At 42.0% G+C, this 17,616-nt stretch overlaps 1 protein-coding gene across 1 annotated transcript in view; it reads left to right on the top strand.

The window, feature by feature from the left end:
- The window catches only part of Ccdc170 (coiled-coil domain containing 170), a 73,442-nt gene that overhangs the window by 20,142 nt on the left and 35,684 nt on the right, over window positions 1-17,616 (top strand). The window contains exons 4-5 of the mRNA XM_057754114.1: window positions 2,212-2,356; window positions 5,231-5,416. Coding sequence (XP_057610097.1) covers window positions 2,212-2,356; window positions 5,231-5,416 — 331 coding nt within the window. The remainder of the gene's footprint in view (window positions 1-2,211; window positions 2,357-5,230; window positions 5,417-17,616) is intronic.

Raw genomic sequence — 17,616 nt, 5'->3', positions numbered from 1 at the left:
CTAGAAAAATGAATAAAATAAATGTCATACTTATTGTAAAACCACCCTTTCAATACAAAAAAAATCTCAAGAAGAAATTAAAATTACTTAAAACCTGTTTTTATAGAAAATTTTACTAACATTTTGAATAGACTTTCAGATGATTTTGCCCCAATTGCACTATGTAATATAGTACTTTTACTGACTAATAACATTATTGATGTTTTAAGAAGTCATTTAGTTTATCACCTTAATGGCCTTTTATATTCCATTTCTAAAGTAGCTTAATTGGGAGCTGAAGAGATGGCTCAGCAATGAAGAACACCTCCAGCTCTTTCAGGGGAGCAGGTTTGGCGGCTCACAACCATCTGCTCCAGTAATAGAAGATCCAGCGCCTTCTTCAGGCCTGGCTACCAGGCAGGCACACATGTTGTACACATACATACAAGTAGGCAAACACTCACGCACATAAAATAAATAAACAAGTCTTAAAAAGATTAGCTTACTCAAAACCGGTTCCCTGGCTCTTTCCTATAAATACTTAGTTTCAGTAAAAAGTTTACTACTAAACAATCTGAACGGTGGATGACATTTTAACTGTATTTTATAAATAATGGCTGCCTGAAAATCTGAGAGGAAAACAGTCCCACTGGTCAGCCTTACAGACCAGATATGGTAACATACACTTTTAATCTCTGTAGCCATAAGGACACACACCTTTATTCCCAGTAGCCACAATGAGACACACTTTTAATCTTGGTAGCCATAATGTTACACATCTTTAATCCCAGTGGCCACACTACTTGCTATAGAAACTGGGCAGTGTATGCCTTTAAAGATGGTGGTGTACATCTTTAATCCCAGCCCTAGAGAGGAATGTAAGATGGGGGAAGACAGCTCTCAGATGCAGTCTCCTTCTGAGATTCCAGGAGGCAGGATCGCTATTTCGACTGAGGTCAAGGTAAGAGCCAGAGGCAGGCTGTTTTGCTTTCCGGATCTTCAGGTTGAACTCCAATTTCTGACCCTGAGTTTTTACTAATTGTGCTTCCGAACAGGACATCTGCAGACACTCACATTTTTACAGTTATGTGTTTATTTCCTTAGGGTAGCTTCTTGGAACTTTGCTGGATCAGTTGGGAAGCAAATAGCTATGAACATAGTTTCGGAGCCTTTGCAGCAGAGCTGTGATGTTGAAATCTTGTGGGTAACGTGTGGGGTCACGTAGGCAGATCTATCAGCGCCACGGCAGGCACTGTGCTTTTCATGCACGCAGAAACTATAGATAGATCAACACTAGTCATTTATTAATGCACTTTCCTAAATGGAAATATGATATGCTTTTGAGTATATGCAATTACATGCTTTGTTAATCTTTGAATAGAGTCAAAATTTTTGCGGTAAACACTTAACGTGGGAAAAAGAAAGCAATAATCATGATTATTGTCTAGAATACTGAAAAATGATATCAAATTACTGAGATGATTCTAATTTGCCTTAAGATTATGTCTGTTTCTTGGTGATCTTTCTCTCTCTCTGAGCATTTAAAGCATTGGGAGCACATTGCTATTTCAACAAACCTTTCGGACACCAAGTATCTGACATTTCCTTGGCCTGTCAATTTCCATATGTTGCTAATATGCTAAAGATTCTCTCTGTGTGGCTGTTAATATTGCTTTTTTGTTGGTGCTTGAATATTTTTTTCCACAGGTGGAGTATCTCCTGCTTCAGATACATGTATGTATGTATGTGTACATGTCTATCAGCTATACTTGAAGATGAACATTATAGATCACCCCATAATGTCTAAAAAGAAAATGAAACGCGGTCTTTTAGCATCCATACAGTGCCATTCTCCCTTGGAGGCCCTAGCAGAGGCCTCAGGTTTGCGGTTTGTGGATTGTGACCACACACGTGGCAGAGAGTCCATGTGTGACTACTGCTTGCCTTCTTGTCGGCAGATGAGTTGCAAACAGGAGGCAAAGACTCTTCCCCTCCTCTTACGAGGTCCAGACACCGAGACAATCGTTATCTCTGCAGACTGTAGATGTGCTGAAGTTGTTTCGGTATTTCTCATTTCTTGGCAGCACTTAGCTTCCCGTCAGTTGCACTGGGACACTTTGACAGATTGAAAGTGGTGGTTATTCCCCATGGAGAGCTTTAGTTCTGAGTTGGTTTGATGAATGTTATCTGCTATAATGTTAAATCTTGATTTATTTGTTATTTTCCTGATAGAAAGTGTTTAAAGGAAAATGAGGAGTCTAAGAAACAAGGCTCAGAGACTCTCCAGAGACATAAGGAATTTCGGAGTGAACTTTGTGACTGCTTGAGTCTAGACAAGAAACATGACGAAGTATCCGATGAAGATTTAATCTTAAAGGTATTTGCATGCAGGTTAAAGGTGTTATACACACAGGGTCATGTAAGTGGAGTTTCCTGTGCCTTAGTCACTCTCAAACAGTCACTTGGAGGCTTAATATTACAAATATTTAATACTTAATTACAAATGCTGGCCAATAGCTCAGGCTTATTACTAACTCTTACATTTTAAGTTAACACATATTCCTTATTTATACTCTGCCACATGGTGCAAGAGCAGTCCACACACTTAACCACTGAGCAATCTCTCTAGCCCTGTATGATATTTTCAATAGAAATTTTTTTTAGGATCTGTAGGCCTCACTAAACCCCAAGTGAGGAGGTCCTATGCTTTAAAACAGAGTACCTCAGTTGGAGCTGTTGGACAGGAAATCTTGTATCTACTAAGTATTTCTATGAGAAGAAGAAGAAGAGCCATACTATCAAAGCCATTCTTTTACTTTCCCATGCTTGTATAAACACATGGTAAAAATAAGGAGCAATTAAAAATAAGATTTTAGATTTAATTATGTGTATGTTTGTATACAGTCAAATTTGTCTATCTGGGAGGAAACCTCAGGTCAAAAAAAGGAACTACTTCAGACATCAAGAGGTGAATAGGGAGAGTGAGGGCTGCATTCCAGGCACTAGAAAGGGTTTGGTCAGCAAGAGACATAACGACAACAATATTACAAGTATATGAGACACTTGTCTTGAGCTGTGTTCTTTACAACTCCAAAACCTGGACAATGAAACACTCCTCAGAACAACGGCTGAATGTGTTTGAGATGGCATGTCTCAGGAGACTTCTAGGTGTCACATGAAGAGACAGTCTGCGCAACAATGACATTAAGAAACATCTCCACCTATAGAAGGAAGTAAACTACAGGATATGACAACGGTGCCGAAGATACTTTAGCCATGTTGAGAATGAATGATGGCAGATGCCTGAAGATAGCACTGCTTGGGGGAGTGCACAGGATAAGGCGGAGAGGAAGACCCCCCAAACTCTGGAAGCATAAAGGAAGACTGTAGAACCTTGGGTATGACAATAATACAAGCAATTAGGACTACCCAGGATAGGGACAACTGGAGAACCACTATAAACGGGCTGCTCATGCATGCTTAAGTATTGCCAGGGCATAAGTGATATTGATGATGATGATGAATTGTGTATGCACCTGTGTGTGGTGTGTGCACATGCCCACGGAGACCAGAAGAAGGCGTCAGATGCCCTGCAGCTGGAGTTGTAGGTTCTTGTGTGATGTGGGAGTGTCATATATCAATTTGTTGATTTCATTGGTTAATTAATAAAGAAACTGCTTGGCCTGATAGGTTAGAACATAGGTGGGTGGAGTAAACAGAACAGAATGCTGGGAAGAGAGGAAGTTAGGCAGATGCCATGCCTCTCCTCTCCAGGACAGACGTGATGAAGCTCCAGCCCAAGATGGACGTAGGCTAGAATCTTCCTGGTAAGACACTACCTCGTGGTGCTACACATATTATTAGAAATGGGTTAGTCAAGATGTGAGAGTTAGCCAGTAAGAGGCTAGAGCTAATGGGCCAAGCAGTGTTTAAATGAATACAATTTGTGTGTTGTTATTTAGGGGCATAAGCTAGCCAGGTGGCTTGGAGCCGGGCGGCAGAACGCAGCCCACAGCTCCTTCAACAGTTGTGAACTGCTTGATTTGGGTTCTTGGAACTGAGCTTGGGTCCTCTGGAAGACTGGTATATATGTTTAGCTACTAATCCATTTCTTCAGCATCTCCCATATTTAGACAGGGTCTCACTATGTCACTCTGGTTGGCCTGGATTTCTCTGTGGAAGCAAGACAGCCTTGAACTCAAAGAGAAGATCTACCCTCCTCTGCCTCCTGTGTTCTGGGATTTAAGATGTGTGTCATGGTGCCTAGCCAGGAAGCATTCTTAATAACTTCTTTAATATTCGCACACTCATTTCACCATTGTTTAATGAACCAATATTACATGCTGGACACTGTTCTCCGGATGCGCCAGTGAACAGCACAAGACTAATTCTAAACTCTTGAGGAAACACCCAGCTTTCATTGTTATGGGGTTGCCAGAGGTGTGGGAAGCTGGCTTAGACAGACAGGGGCGCTACCCCAGAGGCAGGGACATAGCCGGATGCTGGGAAGTGAGCCACGGGAATGTGAGGAAGTGTTTAAGAGCAAGGAATAGAATCGAATTGTGAAATGGTACCCGGCCCAGGGGCTGAGAGGTGTGCCCCTTCCATAGGTGGGCAAACAGGAATGCTGACCATGCCATCTGGGGGTTCAAGTCCTCTCACAGGCATTGTCGTAGCCCTACAGAGTGGGCTTCTCTATCACCTAGCAAGGCTTACAAATGCTTTCAGTGTACAGTTTTCAATATACAGGCTGGAAAGCAAAAACCCCATGAACGCCAACCCCCATGGCAACCATTTTTAGCATGCTCCATGGGATGCTTAGGATTACTTAGAGTAATATTTCTAAACACAACTGTTCTGTTTTCTCTGCAATGCGCCCTCCCATGCCAGCACCTTGCACACTGTAGGTGCAAATGGATGTGGGCTGAGGACAGCTTTCTGGGCCAGTGACCTTTGCCATCCTTTTAGGCTGTCCTTTCCCCCTGCATACCTCAGTCGGTACTCCCCTCCTGCCATCCTTGCCTGTGTCCGTCTTTGAATGATTTTGACTTGACCACCAGGTTTGTGAATAGTGGCGTTTGGAGACTGCCTTTGAAACTGTGACTGTTTGTACCTGTTGTTTTTATTGTTTTGTTTTTATTGTTTATTGTTTGTAACCACATTAGGTTATAGATTGTGAGCTCCTTGGAGAAGGCGGCTGGGATGGTCTGTCGTTTCCTTGTTAGCAGAGCTGTAATTTCTTTCTCTTCAGCTTAGAGAGCTGAGCAAGGAGAACACATTCCTGAAAGGACAAATCATGACTCTTGAAGAGACTATAAATGTCCATGAGATGGAGGCAAAAGCTAACAGAGAGACGATCATGAGGCTGGCGGCAGAAGTCAGCAGGGAGCAGAAAAGAGCTGCCTCCTGGGCCGTGGAGAAAGACAAGCTGAATCAGGTACAGGGAGCTGGAGGTGCCTCTGTGCTGTGCTCACAGAGCAGAAATGGGGGAGCAGATGTCCCCGAGGGCCCTGAAATTATGGACTACTCTTTCAAAGGGCTGCTCTCAGCAGGAGGGGTGGGGGTGGTGTGGGGTAAGTGATCCAAGTAGGACTTTTGATATTTGGTAGATACTTTTTATACATACTAGTTATGTATTTCTACTTGCAAAAAAGAAATACAACATGCTTAAGGAATTTGTAGGCAGGATGGCTTACTTTGATTAGATAATAATGATGATTTTCATATTCAAGTCTTATATTTTGAACAAGTAGGTAATAATTTTAAAAGATGAAAAATTTTAATTGTACAAAAGATATTAAATGACAGTACCTCCTTCTCCCTCTTCTTAGGCACCCAGTTCTCCAGGGTGCCTTTTTTTATTTAATTGTGTATGTGACTGCATTTGTACAGGTGGAGGTCAGAGGTTGATGATGGGGTTAGCAAGAGTTCACCAACTGGCCAAATTGGGTGGCCAGAAGGCTCCCAGAGCCCTGTCTTTACCTTTGTTCTCTGTTTCCCTCCTCCTTCTTCTCCCTCTTTCTCTCTCACCCCCTCCTCCCCCCTCCACACTTGACTCTTTGCACAGATGTTGGGGATCCAAATGTAAATTCTCTTGTTTATGCAGAAACAATCTGAGCAATCCTTGCCTTTTTAAAAAAAAAAAACATATTAAAAATATATCCTACTGGAACTATTCATATTCATATATACATGAATATGCCTTCTATGAATCATATAGGTATGTTTACTTTTAAATAAAAGGACCATACTCTACACACTGGTCTCAGCAAGGCCATTATGAAGAAGTGCATCAGTTGTGTTTCTGTTGCTGTGATAGAATGCTCTAACAAAGGCAGTTTGGGGGAGAAAGGCTTCATTTTGACTTACTGGTCCAGAGGCGATACGACCACAATGGTAGAGAAAGCTTGGCAGCAGGAGGGAGGGGGTGCCTGATGGTCAGGAAGAAGACTAATCATAGTTCATCCACACACAGGAAGCAGAAAGAGAAGAAACAGGAAGTAGGGTCAGCTATAAAACCTCAAATCCCACCTCTAGTGACTTCTCCAGGAGGGCTCTACCTCCTTCAGGTTCCAGAATCTCCTGATAAACAGCACCACCAACTGGGGACCAAGTGTTCAAACACATGAACCTATGAGGGGCATTTCTCATTTAAACCACAATAATCCCACGTAATTTTTCATGTGTCATCTGTCATATAGAACAAAATCCTAGAAGACTTGATGGATCCAAGTATATGGATGCAGTAATTCTGAGAGATACCAACCAAAGTGAATGGCTTTTAATTCTCTCTCTGTCTCTCTCTCTCTGTCTCTCTCTGTCTCTCTCTCTGTCTCTGTCTCTCTGTCTCTGTCTCTGTCTCTCTCTCTCTCTCTCTCTCTCTCTCTCTCCACAATGAATAGCCTGATCTTTTCCAACTAGCCAGAGCTTGTTTGAGCATGAGAGTAAACACCATATGTTTGAGACTGTATAACCTTTTAAATATGTTTAAAGTTGTATGATGAAGACACTCACTATTGGATTAATAATAAACATTCACTTTCAAAAACTAAAGTGAGCCAGTGCCGTCAGCTAGGGAAAGTGCTGTGGCTCTTGTCACAGACTGGGACTTTCTGATTAGATAGTGATTAGTGTCCCAGAGAGGCTCCATGAGGAAGGAAGGCTCGGTGGTCTCCAGGCTGAGAATGATGTGGACTTGGTGAGTGAAGGAGGCATCTTCCACCTTCCTTATCTGCAACGACGTCAGTGGGTCTGACAGGGGCCCACACTAACGATGGTGATTGCTTATTATTTCCAGTTTTCTTCATGAGCAAATCCTCTTACTGCTGGCTTTCATCCACCAGTACTTCAGCACTGGGGCAAAGCAAAGACTGTCATTGTCATCAGCTTTTTGTTTTGAACAGTTTGTGCTGCTAGAGGAAACTGCCCCAGGCTTGGCTGGGGGTCCAGTGCAGTGAGAACATGTGAGTCTAGATGGGCAAGGCCTTGGGTTGGATTTCCAGGGCCACAAAAATAGACAAAAATGAAACAAACAAACAAACAAATCCACAGAGGGTATGGCTTAAACAACAGTAAGTTGGAAATGCAAGGTCAGGTGCTGGCATGGCTGAGTTCTGCTGAGGTCTTCTATGTTTATAAATGGAGGATTTTCTTTCTGTGCCTCATATGGCAGAGAAAGAAGGAAGAGGAGGAGGAAGGGGATGGGGCAAGGTGGAGGGAAGAAAAGAGGGAAAGAAATAAGGCGACAAGGAGTAGGGAGGGAGAAAGATGTATAGATAGATAGATGGGTGGGTAGATAGATGATAGATAAATAGATGGGTAGATAGATAGGTAGGTAGATAGATGGGTAGATAGATAGATAGATAGATAGATAGATAGATGATAGATAGATAGATGATAGATAGATAGATAGATAGATAGGTAGATAAGATATCAGTCTAGCATTTGCCATGTGGCTCCAGGTTGGCCTCAATTGCATAGCTATCCTCATGCCTTAGCTTTCTAAAGGCTGGGATTACAGGCATATGCCACTATACCTGGCTCCCATCTCTTTAGTGGGATGATACATTTTTTCCCCTTCTGCAGTTACCTGAGATATCTGTGGAATAACAGTTATGACATCATTCCCTGATTTTTTTTGTTTATAGTACTGGGAATTGTACTGAGAGCCTCATGTATGTTAGACAACTGGTCTACCATGAAGCTGTATTCCTATCTTTATTTGTCAGGATGCTAACACCCATCAAATCTTGTCTTGATTAAATGTCCCCTAAGAGGTGGCAAAGTGATAATTTATACATTTACAAGTCTTTCCATATCAGCTACTAGCTCTCTCTTTCTTTCCCTCCCTGTCCCCTTCCCTCCCTCTCTCCCTCTCTCTCTTGCTCTCTTGTTTTCTTAAGTGATCCATAACTCAGAACAAAGCTATGAATGCATGAATGTTCAGCTGCTATAATTTTATAAAAATCTTTTTTTTTCATTTTTATACATTAATTTTTATTGTTTTGTTGTCTCACAGTCATTTTTTTCTTAATATTCCAAATTCTATGAATTTGTGTATCTGAAGCTCCTTCGAGATGGCCTTTGTGCTCCTGTACCATGTTTAATATGTCCTTACTTTCAGGGCAAAGGCAATATCCTAGGCTTATTTGAAATTTTCAGGTTGCCAGTCTAAACCTCTCAATTCCCTAGAGAACTGAAGTTCTCCTTGTCAAGGAACAGTGCTTAGAGACTACTGTGGGACAGTGGTCTTGAACCCTGTAAAGATTTGTCACTTGTATTGGTTTAATAAAATCCTGATTGGCCAGTAGCCAGGCAGGAAGTATAGGCGGGCAACCAGAATAGGAGAATTCTGAGAAGAGGAAAGGCTCAGTCTGCAGTTGTCACCCAGACATAGAGGAAGCAAGATAAGAATGCCTCACTGATAAAAGGTACCAAGCCATGTGGCTAACACAGACAAGAATTATGGGTTAATGTTAGACATAAGAATTAATCAATAAGAAGCCTGACCTAATAGGCCAACCAGTTTATAATTAATGTAGGCCTCTGTGTGTTTCTTTGGAACTTAGTGGCTGTGGGACCAGGTGGGACAGAAACCTCTGTCAACAAGAGACCATACTTTATCCTACAATGGAGCAGATGTGTGCTCACTTCCTATACATTTACCATATCACAGTGGCAGTGCTGATTGCTCATTGAGATTGTGTGATTTGTCCAAGTACAGTGCTCTGCCTCTATCAGTCATGCCCTTTGCATGACAGCCACAGCATCACCCTGTGCGTAAGTGTGTTGACAGGGATGTGTTGACAGGGATCATTTAGTAGCAGAAGAACAATAATAAGCAGCCAGGCCATCCAATTTTCTTAGTGTTAGCTTTTAAAAAGAGTCTCTGGACATTAGCAGGAAATGAGTGAGGAAGCGTGTCATAATACTACCTGAAACAGGAAACCAGAACCCGACTCTTACATAAGTGTCTTTTCTTGGGATTGACTCTGGAAACTTGTGCACTTTGGCTCCGGGTTCTCGCCAACCTCATAAAAATGGCCAAATAAAAATATGGGCAATAAAAACATGAGGTCTTTAATAAAGTGCTCATTCATAGAACTATTACTCTGATGATTTACTATCAAGAAATACTGTCCAGTGCCTTTCCTGACACATTAACGACCTCAGAAAGTCTCCAGACTGCTTTCCAGAGCTCTGGTTTTGAGGTAGGAAACATTTTCATTAGGCAAGTCCAGATGTATGGGAGAGGCTGAAGTAGCCACACAGCTGGTGTGTCGTGTCTACAAAATTTGGCTTTGTTGCATTGCTTAAAGACTGTATTAAAAGCCAAGTGTGATGGTGCACACTTTTAATCTCAGCATTTAGGAGGCAGAGGCAGGAGGATCTGTGAGTTAGCGACCAGAATGATCTGCATAGTAAGATCCTCTTTCTAAGGGGAAAAAAATCCAAGTGATTTGTCATGTGTGGTAAAGATATTATTTGGAAATCTTTAGCAGTTATTTTGTGTGTTTTGGTACTAGGAACGGAAGTGAAGATACTATGCCTGTTAAGCACATGTACCCCTCAGCTGTACCACAGATGTTGCAGTGTGTTTTGAAATCTGTCAAAGCTTGCTACTTTTATGCGTATTATCTTAAAAGAATCCAACTTTGTTAAAAGTAGTCACTTTATCCACACACGTCATACACACTTTTCTTAGAACCTAGAAGTTAAATAAATGCCCTGCACTACAAATAGCCTCTTTCATATTTTCTTGAGTAGAATGAGGAAACTAGGGACTGGTACTGTTTTGGAACCCAGACATGCCTAGGTTTGAAATGATGACCCTTCTGTATTATCTTTCTCATTATGCTACATTGAATAGTGTGGAGAACAGAGCCTGACATGGTGGGCAGAGGAGTTAAGAAGCAGTTATTAGTAGCTGTAGTCATTGTCTGCGTCTCAGGATTTGGTTCTCCTATTAGACAAGCCTCAGGGGACACCTAGGAGGGATCCCCTATTAGACAAGCCTCAGGGGACACCTGGGATTGTATAGCATATGGCAATTTTATGAGAGACTGTGTTGATTAGGTTAATTGAGATTGGAAAACCCACCCTAGAAATGGGTGGCACCATTCCCTAGGCTTGGGTCCTGGGCTAGAGAAGGAGCGAGCTAGCTGAGCACATTGAGTTTGCTATGGGAACAGCTCTGTGCTTCCACTGTGTTGATTTCCCCAAAATGGTGAACCACACCCTTAAACCGTCAGGGAAAAAATAAACCTCTGCTCTCTTGAGTTGCTTTTGTCAGGTTTGTTTATTTTCTAGACAGCGGTCTTTATGTAGCTCTGGCTGTCCTTTAACTCACTCTGTAGACTAGGTTGGCCTTGAGCTCACAGAGATCCACCTGCCTCTGCCTCCCGAGTGCTGGGTTTAAAAGTGTGTGCCACCGCTACCCCGCTATTGCTGGTTCTGGCTCCAGAATCACTTTCCTATGAAGTCCCTCCCAGGCATGCAACTTTTCCTTTGAACCTCTCATTTCTTTTAAAAATTATCTGTGAAATGGGGAGAATTACTTATGGCTGTGTCTTATATGTATTTTTAGTATTAGGTTATAGTTAATATTCCCTTGATATCTGTGGGGCTCCAATCCAGGATGCCCCATGGATTGCAAAAACCTGTGGATGTTCGAGTTATTCCATAAAACACTATAGTTTAGTGTGCATATTGTCTCATGGATTTTAGATGATCTCTAAATTACTTCTAATACTTAATATAAGCAAAATGGCACATGAACTATAATTTGGCAAAATTTGTGCGGGAAAGGTTTGCACTTCATTTCCTTCCTGTTTATTTTCGGCTGTTGTTGGCCGGCTCCTGTGTGTGGAGGCCACAGCTACAGAGAGCACACGGTAAGATTCATGCAGTACTCAGGGTGACTCCAGAACATGATTTATTTTTACTTTTCTCTCCTCATGACTAGAGATTTATCTAGAGATTAAAATAAATATGAGAGCGTTTTTAGAGAAGAGGCAGGCGGAAGAGTTCCCGGAATCAAGAAATGATCAGACACAGATCACTGAGGAAACTAAAGCTGTCTGATACCACACGCCACATTGGAAGAAACTTTCAAGTAATTCCTATCTAGACCCCAGCTGTCATAGGAAATATGAATTATTGTTAGTTACTTATTTTGAGATAAGGTCTGACTATGTAGCTAGTTGGGGGCTGTGTAGACCAGCCTAGGCTTAAACTCACAGAGATCAACTTACCTCTGCCTCCCCGGCACTGGGGTTAAAGGCGAGTGCCATGCCTGGCATATTTTATTCTTCTAATTCATTACCTATTTTTTGATAGTTCTGGGCCTTGACCCCAGGGTCTTGTATATTCTAGGCAAGAGCTTTAAAGACTTTAACATTTAATCTTTAACATTTCCCATACGACCTGGTGTCTGGCTCTTCCTCAAGCTTCCTCAGAACTGGAAAGTCTCTGATGTTCCTGCAGTTCCAGGTGGGGCAGCTTCCCAGCAAAAGAGGTTGAGATCAGACAGAGTTTCTCCAATTTATGCCCTAATCCTGGTAGTGTCTTATTTCACAGAGTAAACTGAAATAGCACTTCTTCCTCCTTTCCTTTCCTTTCCTTTCCTTTCCTTTCCTTTCCTTTCCTTTCCTTTCCTTTCCTTTCCTTTCCTTTCCTTTCCTTTCCTTTCCTCTCCTCTCCTCTCCTCTCCTCTCCTCTCCTCTCCTCTCCTCTCCTCTCCTCTCCTCTCCTCTCCTCTCCTCTCCTCTCCTCTCCTCTCCTCCCCTCCCCTCCCCTCGCCTCCCCTCCCCTCCCCTCCCCTCCCCTCCCCTCTCCTCTTCTCTCCTCTCCTCCTCTCTCCTCTCCTCCTCTCTCCTCCCCTCTCCTCTCCTCCCCTCCCCTCCCCTTTCCTCCCCTCTCCTCTCCTCTCCTCTCCTCCCCTCCCCTCCCCTCTCCTCGTCTCCCCTCTCCTCGTCTCCCCTCTTCTCTCCTTTTCCTATATCCTCCTCCCCCTATTTCGCTCCCTGACTCTCCCCCCCCCCCGCCTCTTCCTCTTCTCTCCTCCCCTCCCTTTCCCCTTCCCCCTTCCTTCCTCTCCTTTCCCCTATCCTTCCTTTCCTTTTTTGCTTCTTCACAGCTCTCAGATTGAACCTATGGCTCATTCATACAAGGCACATGACCCTCAGACATACTTTCTTTACTTAGAAAAAAAAAATTCTTGGAGACCAGATCTTGTTAAATTGCCCAGACTGGATATGAATGCATTCCATAGCCCAGGCAAGCCTTGACCCTTCTCAGCCTCCCAAGTAGCTAGGATTTCCTGCCTGTGCTATCAGGCCTAGTTGAAATCCCTTTTATTTATGGCCACATGGTAAATGTTTTGAAGCCATGTCTAGGTCTCTTCCTTTGGCTAAGCAGCCCAAGGGTTTTCCCAATGTTCTTCACTCGGACCCTCTTAGTGTTTTCTAAGAGGCTAAGGAGTTCTTCTCTCCAGATGAGGAATTAGCATGAAAACAGACAGGAATGTAACACCTGCTGAGGAGGTCAAAGTTACAGGTGTTTCTGGGGCTCCAAAGTAGAATCAACAACCTAGCCAAGGAATGAAGTATGGAACAGCAGAGGATTGTTGATTGTACTCCCTGCCGTGAAACAGGAAGAATTCAATCCTCTTACTTTTCCTATCCTCCTCTTTTTACTTCTTAGCTTTTATTATGTGATTGTATTGACATGGTCACGGTTTACATTAGCTTTTGTTATATGAGTGTATTGACATTGTCACGGTTTGCATTCTGACTTTTTATTAAAATTTATCAGATGGCTTATCTTTAGGGTCATTCTAAAAATTTAAAATCAGAATAGCATTCAAAGATTACATGATACAATGTTTTTTATTATTTATTTTTTTATTTTTTTATTGTGGTTCTAATCTTAGCCATGTTAGAACCCCTGTTTTCCTGCTGAAAAGGGCCAGCAGGAACTGTCCGTGGTCCTCCAGGCTCAGGCTGACCAGCCCAGGGCAGTTTTTGCAGCTCTATAGTGCAGCCCAGGAACACAGTGGCTTCTGGGGCAGAGAAATTAAGTCTCAGCCAGTGCTGAGCTTGCTAATAATTTGCTAATACTAATAATTTGCCAAGACTTCCAAACTTCAGCTACCGTTGCCCTTTTCAGTATACACAAAGCCATTGGGGCAGCTCGGATTTGGGAAAGGTCGACTCACCTGCAGGAAAACGTGGTTCTGTAGCTTCTGCCTCACTGAGCATCTGTTAGAGTAAACAAAACAATCCTCCTAAACTATACTTATATACTTCGGAGGGGTTGATGGCATGTGGCGACATGCTCTTCTATGGAGGATCAAGTTAAAGTTAAAGGTTAGCCTGGTCTACATTGTAAGTTCTAGACCAGCTGGAGCTACAAAGAAAGATTCTGTCTCAACGAGGCAAAAAACAAGAAAAACAAAGACACAAGAGTAAGCCCTTCTTACAAAGATTTGTTGAAACCAGGATTGCCAGTGTACACCCTCGTGCCTGGCTTCCTAGAGATTTTAAGGTGATTTCTTCACGTTCAAGATATTTAATTTTAATTTTATTAAAATAAAAGAAGTAACACTCTCAAAAAAAATCTATAGTTAGTGCTGTGTCAGCAGACAGTTCTCTGCATTGTTCTGTAAGGTATACTGTCACTCGGTGATACATAACTGTAATCTAATTGAATAATTTTGAATATTTGTCATTTCCATACTTAATAATTTAGCGTATACTTATATTTTTTTGGGAACAGAATTGTAGTTTTAAAAGATGTTTGCATATTTCATTTTGTTATGTATTATTATATGAAAAATTTATACCCAAGTTGTCCCTGTTTACACAAGTGTGCCTGTGTGGCGGGAATTGCAGGATTTATTTATTTATTTATTTATTTTTATTTATCTATTTATTATGTATACAATGGTCTGCCTGCATGTATACCTACAGACAGAAGTTGGCACCAGATCTTATTACCGGTGGTTGTGAGCCACATATGGTTGCTGGGAATTAAACTCAGGACCTCTGGAAGAGCAATCAATGCTCTTAACCACTGAGCCATCTCTCCAGCCCCCAGGATTTATTTGTTAATCTTAACTGTGGTTGGCAGAATTAAACAACTGACTTTTTAAATTTATATAATTAGTTTAGAATTGGGAGGATTAAGGTTCAGCCAGAAGTTCCCACCTCAACAAGCACTAGTTATTGCAAAAAATAATTTGATCTCATGCATTATAGAAATCCATATTGTAGCTAGCAAGTTCATGATAGGAATCAGTTGTGCCTGTATGTCATGCATGAATGTGTATGTGTGTACCAGTTCTTTTCTTTTGAACCACCAACCAGGTCCCAAATCATGATATGGAGACTTATTAGTTATGAATGCTTGGCCTTAGTTTATGCTTGTTTCTTGCTAGCTTTCTTTCTTTAACTTAAATGAACCTGTTTCTCTTTATCTACCTTTAGTCTCGGACTCTTTACTTTTTCTTTCTTTAGGTCCTACTCTGAACTGCTGGCTGGCAGCTGCCTGCAGCTCCTTCTCTTTCTCCCTCAATCTTTTTCATCCTTCCTTTCTAGATTCCTCTTCTTATTTATATTCTCTGCCCACCACCCCATTCAGCTTTTTAATTAGGCCAATCAGGTGCCTTAGGCAGGCAAGGTGAACCAGCAACACATGTTTTCATCATTAACAAAGGCAGCAGAAGCAAATGTAACCCATCTTTATACAGTTAAAGTAATATTCCATAGAATGAACTAATATAATCCATCTTTATACAGTTAAAGTAATATTCTATAGTATAAACTAAGGTAACACATCTTTATACAGTTAAAGTAATATTCTATAGTATAAACTAAGGTAACACATCTTTGCCTAGTTAAAATAATATTCCACAACATATGTTTGTGTGTGTATATGTCTTGCATGAATTTGTATGTGTTTGTGTGTGTGTATGTCTTACATGAATATATATGTATTTGTGTGTGCATGTATATCATGCATGATTGTGTATGTGTTTGTGTGCCTGTGGAGGCTGGTGATTGATGGAGACTCTCTCCCTCTTCTGCTCAGTACCTTATTTTGGAGTCGGGACTTCTCTGTGAACCTGCAGCTCACTGATGAGGTCACACTGGTTGCCCTGCCAATTCTGGCGATCTATATATTTTTCCCCATCCAGCAGACTTCTTTGCTTATTCATGTGGGGTCTGGCAACTCAGACTCAAGGTTCTTATGCTTTTGAGACTGGCACTCTACCCGCTGAGCCCTCTCTACACAAGCTATTGAAAGACTTTTTTTCCCCTTCAGATAAATTTCTGCCTTTCATTGAACACTTTCTGTTATTTGCATATGATTTTGTTAAATGCAATGGTGAAGTCATTATTATTCATTTGCTGACTTTAGCCTACTGAGCTTAAAGATTTTATTATTATTATATTATTTATTATTCTTGTTATTGTTATTACTGTTTTGATATTTTTTGAAATAGGATCCCTGCATGTAGTCCCATCCTGGAACTTGCTAATGTAGGTCAGGCTGGCCTTGAACTTACAGAGATCCACATGCTTCTGCTTCCCAAATGCTGGCATTAAAAGCATATAGTACCACACCCAGTAAGATCTGTTAATTATTACAAAATGTTTTAAGCGTTGCCTTCTGCCTAGGGCCAGCCCTTACTTGCAGATGCATTCTCAGTGGAGGTCACTAGTGAGCTTTCTGGGAAAGAAGCTGTTTTTTTCTTCTCCCATGTCAGTGTGGTCTGGCAGCTGCCACCAGGTCATGCCTAGCCATGGTCATGTCACCTCATGCCTCATGCTTCAGGGCATCCTTGAGGTAGCCATGCAACCAGCCTCCAGTCCGGCGACCTGCTCCTGGGGACTGGGAAGGTAATTGATTTGCAGTCCCGAGGACACCTATTTCCAGTAGAACAGAGTGGCTGAATCCCAGAGTGATTAATTAGAGTGCCGGGGAGCGGCTGTCCCCAAGGTCTGCTGCTGGCTCCCGCTCTTTTATTTCATAGGGAAACAGCATAGAGTGCACGGGGACGAATATTTACAGAAAAAATTACAACCAAATTACTCTTGTGATTTTAATTAAACATTATGACGGGTGCTTGGATTTACAAAGAGGCAATGCTTGGTTTTAGGGCAGTGGTTCTCAACCTTACTGATGCTGGAACCCTGTAGTATAGTTTCTCCTGTTGTGGTGACCCCCAACCATAAAATTATTTTGTTGCTACTTCATAACTGTAATTTTGCTACTGTTGTGAATTGTAGCGTAAATATCTGATATGTAGAATATCGGATAAGCAACCACTAAAGGCGTCAGGTGACCCACAGATTGAGAACCACTGTTTTAGGGTATGACTAAGTTGGTAGTAGATAGTAGGTTAGAGACATTTTTAAAAGCTGAAGTATTTTAATTAAGTTTGGTGCTCTTTTGGTGTTAGATGAGATTTGATTAATCTACTTCAAATTGTAAGTTCACCATACTCTAGCGTTTGAGGTCAGAAGAGGGTGTCAGAGCCCCTGGAACTGGAGTTCTAGATGGTTCTGAGACACTGCGTGGGTGTTGGGAATCAAACTGGGGACCCCTGTGTTGTAATAAGAGCCGCAGGACTGCATCCCGCCACCCGGCTAGCTTTACCCGAAATAATTACACGGAAACTGTATTCTTTTGAACACTTCCTGGCCCATTAGTTCTAACCTCTTATTGGCTAGCTCTTACATATTGATCTAACCCATTTCTAATATTCTGTGTAGCCCCACGAGCTGGCTTACCAGGAAAGATCTTAACCTGCGTCTGTCTGGAGTGGGAGAATCATGGCGACTGCCTGACTCGGCTTCTTTCTCCCAGCATTCTGTTCTGTCTCCTCCGCCTATCTAAATTCTACCCTATCAGAGGCCAAGCAGTTTCTTTATTAATTAACCAGTGAAAGCAACAGATCGAAAGATGGCCCTCCTCCATCACCTCTGAAAGGGCAGCTAGTGCTTTTAACCATGGGGTGATCTCTGCAGCCCAAACAACTTATTTAATAACTTCATGAAGACATGGAGAGACCTTGGAACTCGAACTGCAATAGTCCTTGGAGCCACAGGCACGGAGGTAAATGTAGACCTC

Source organism: Chionomys nivalis, chromosome 2 (genome assembly GCF_950005125.1).
Source record: "Chionomys nivalis chromosome 2, mChiNiv1.1, whole genome shotgun sequence".
Lineage (NCBI taxonomy): Eukaryota > Metazoa > Chordata > Mammalia > Rodentia > Cricetidae > Chionomys > Chionomys nivalis.
This window is presented reverse-complemented; position numbering and strand designations above follow the sequence as displayed.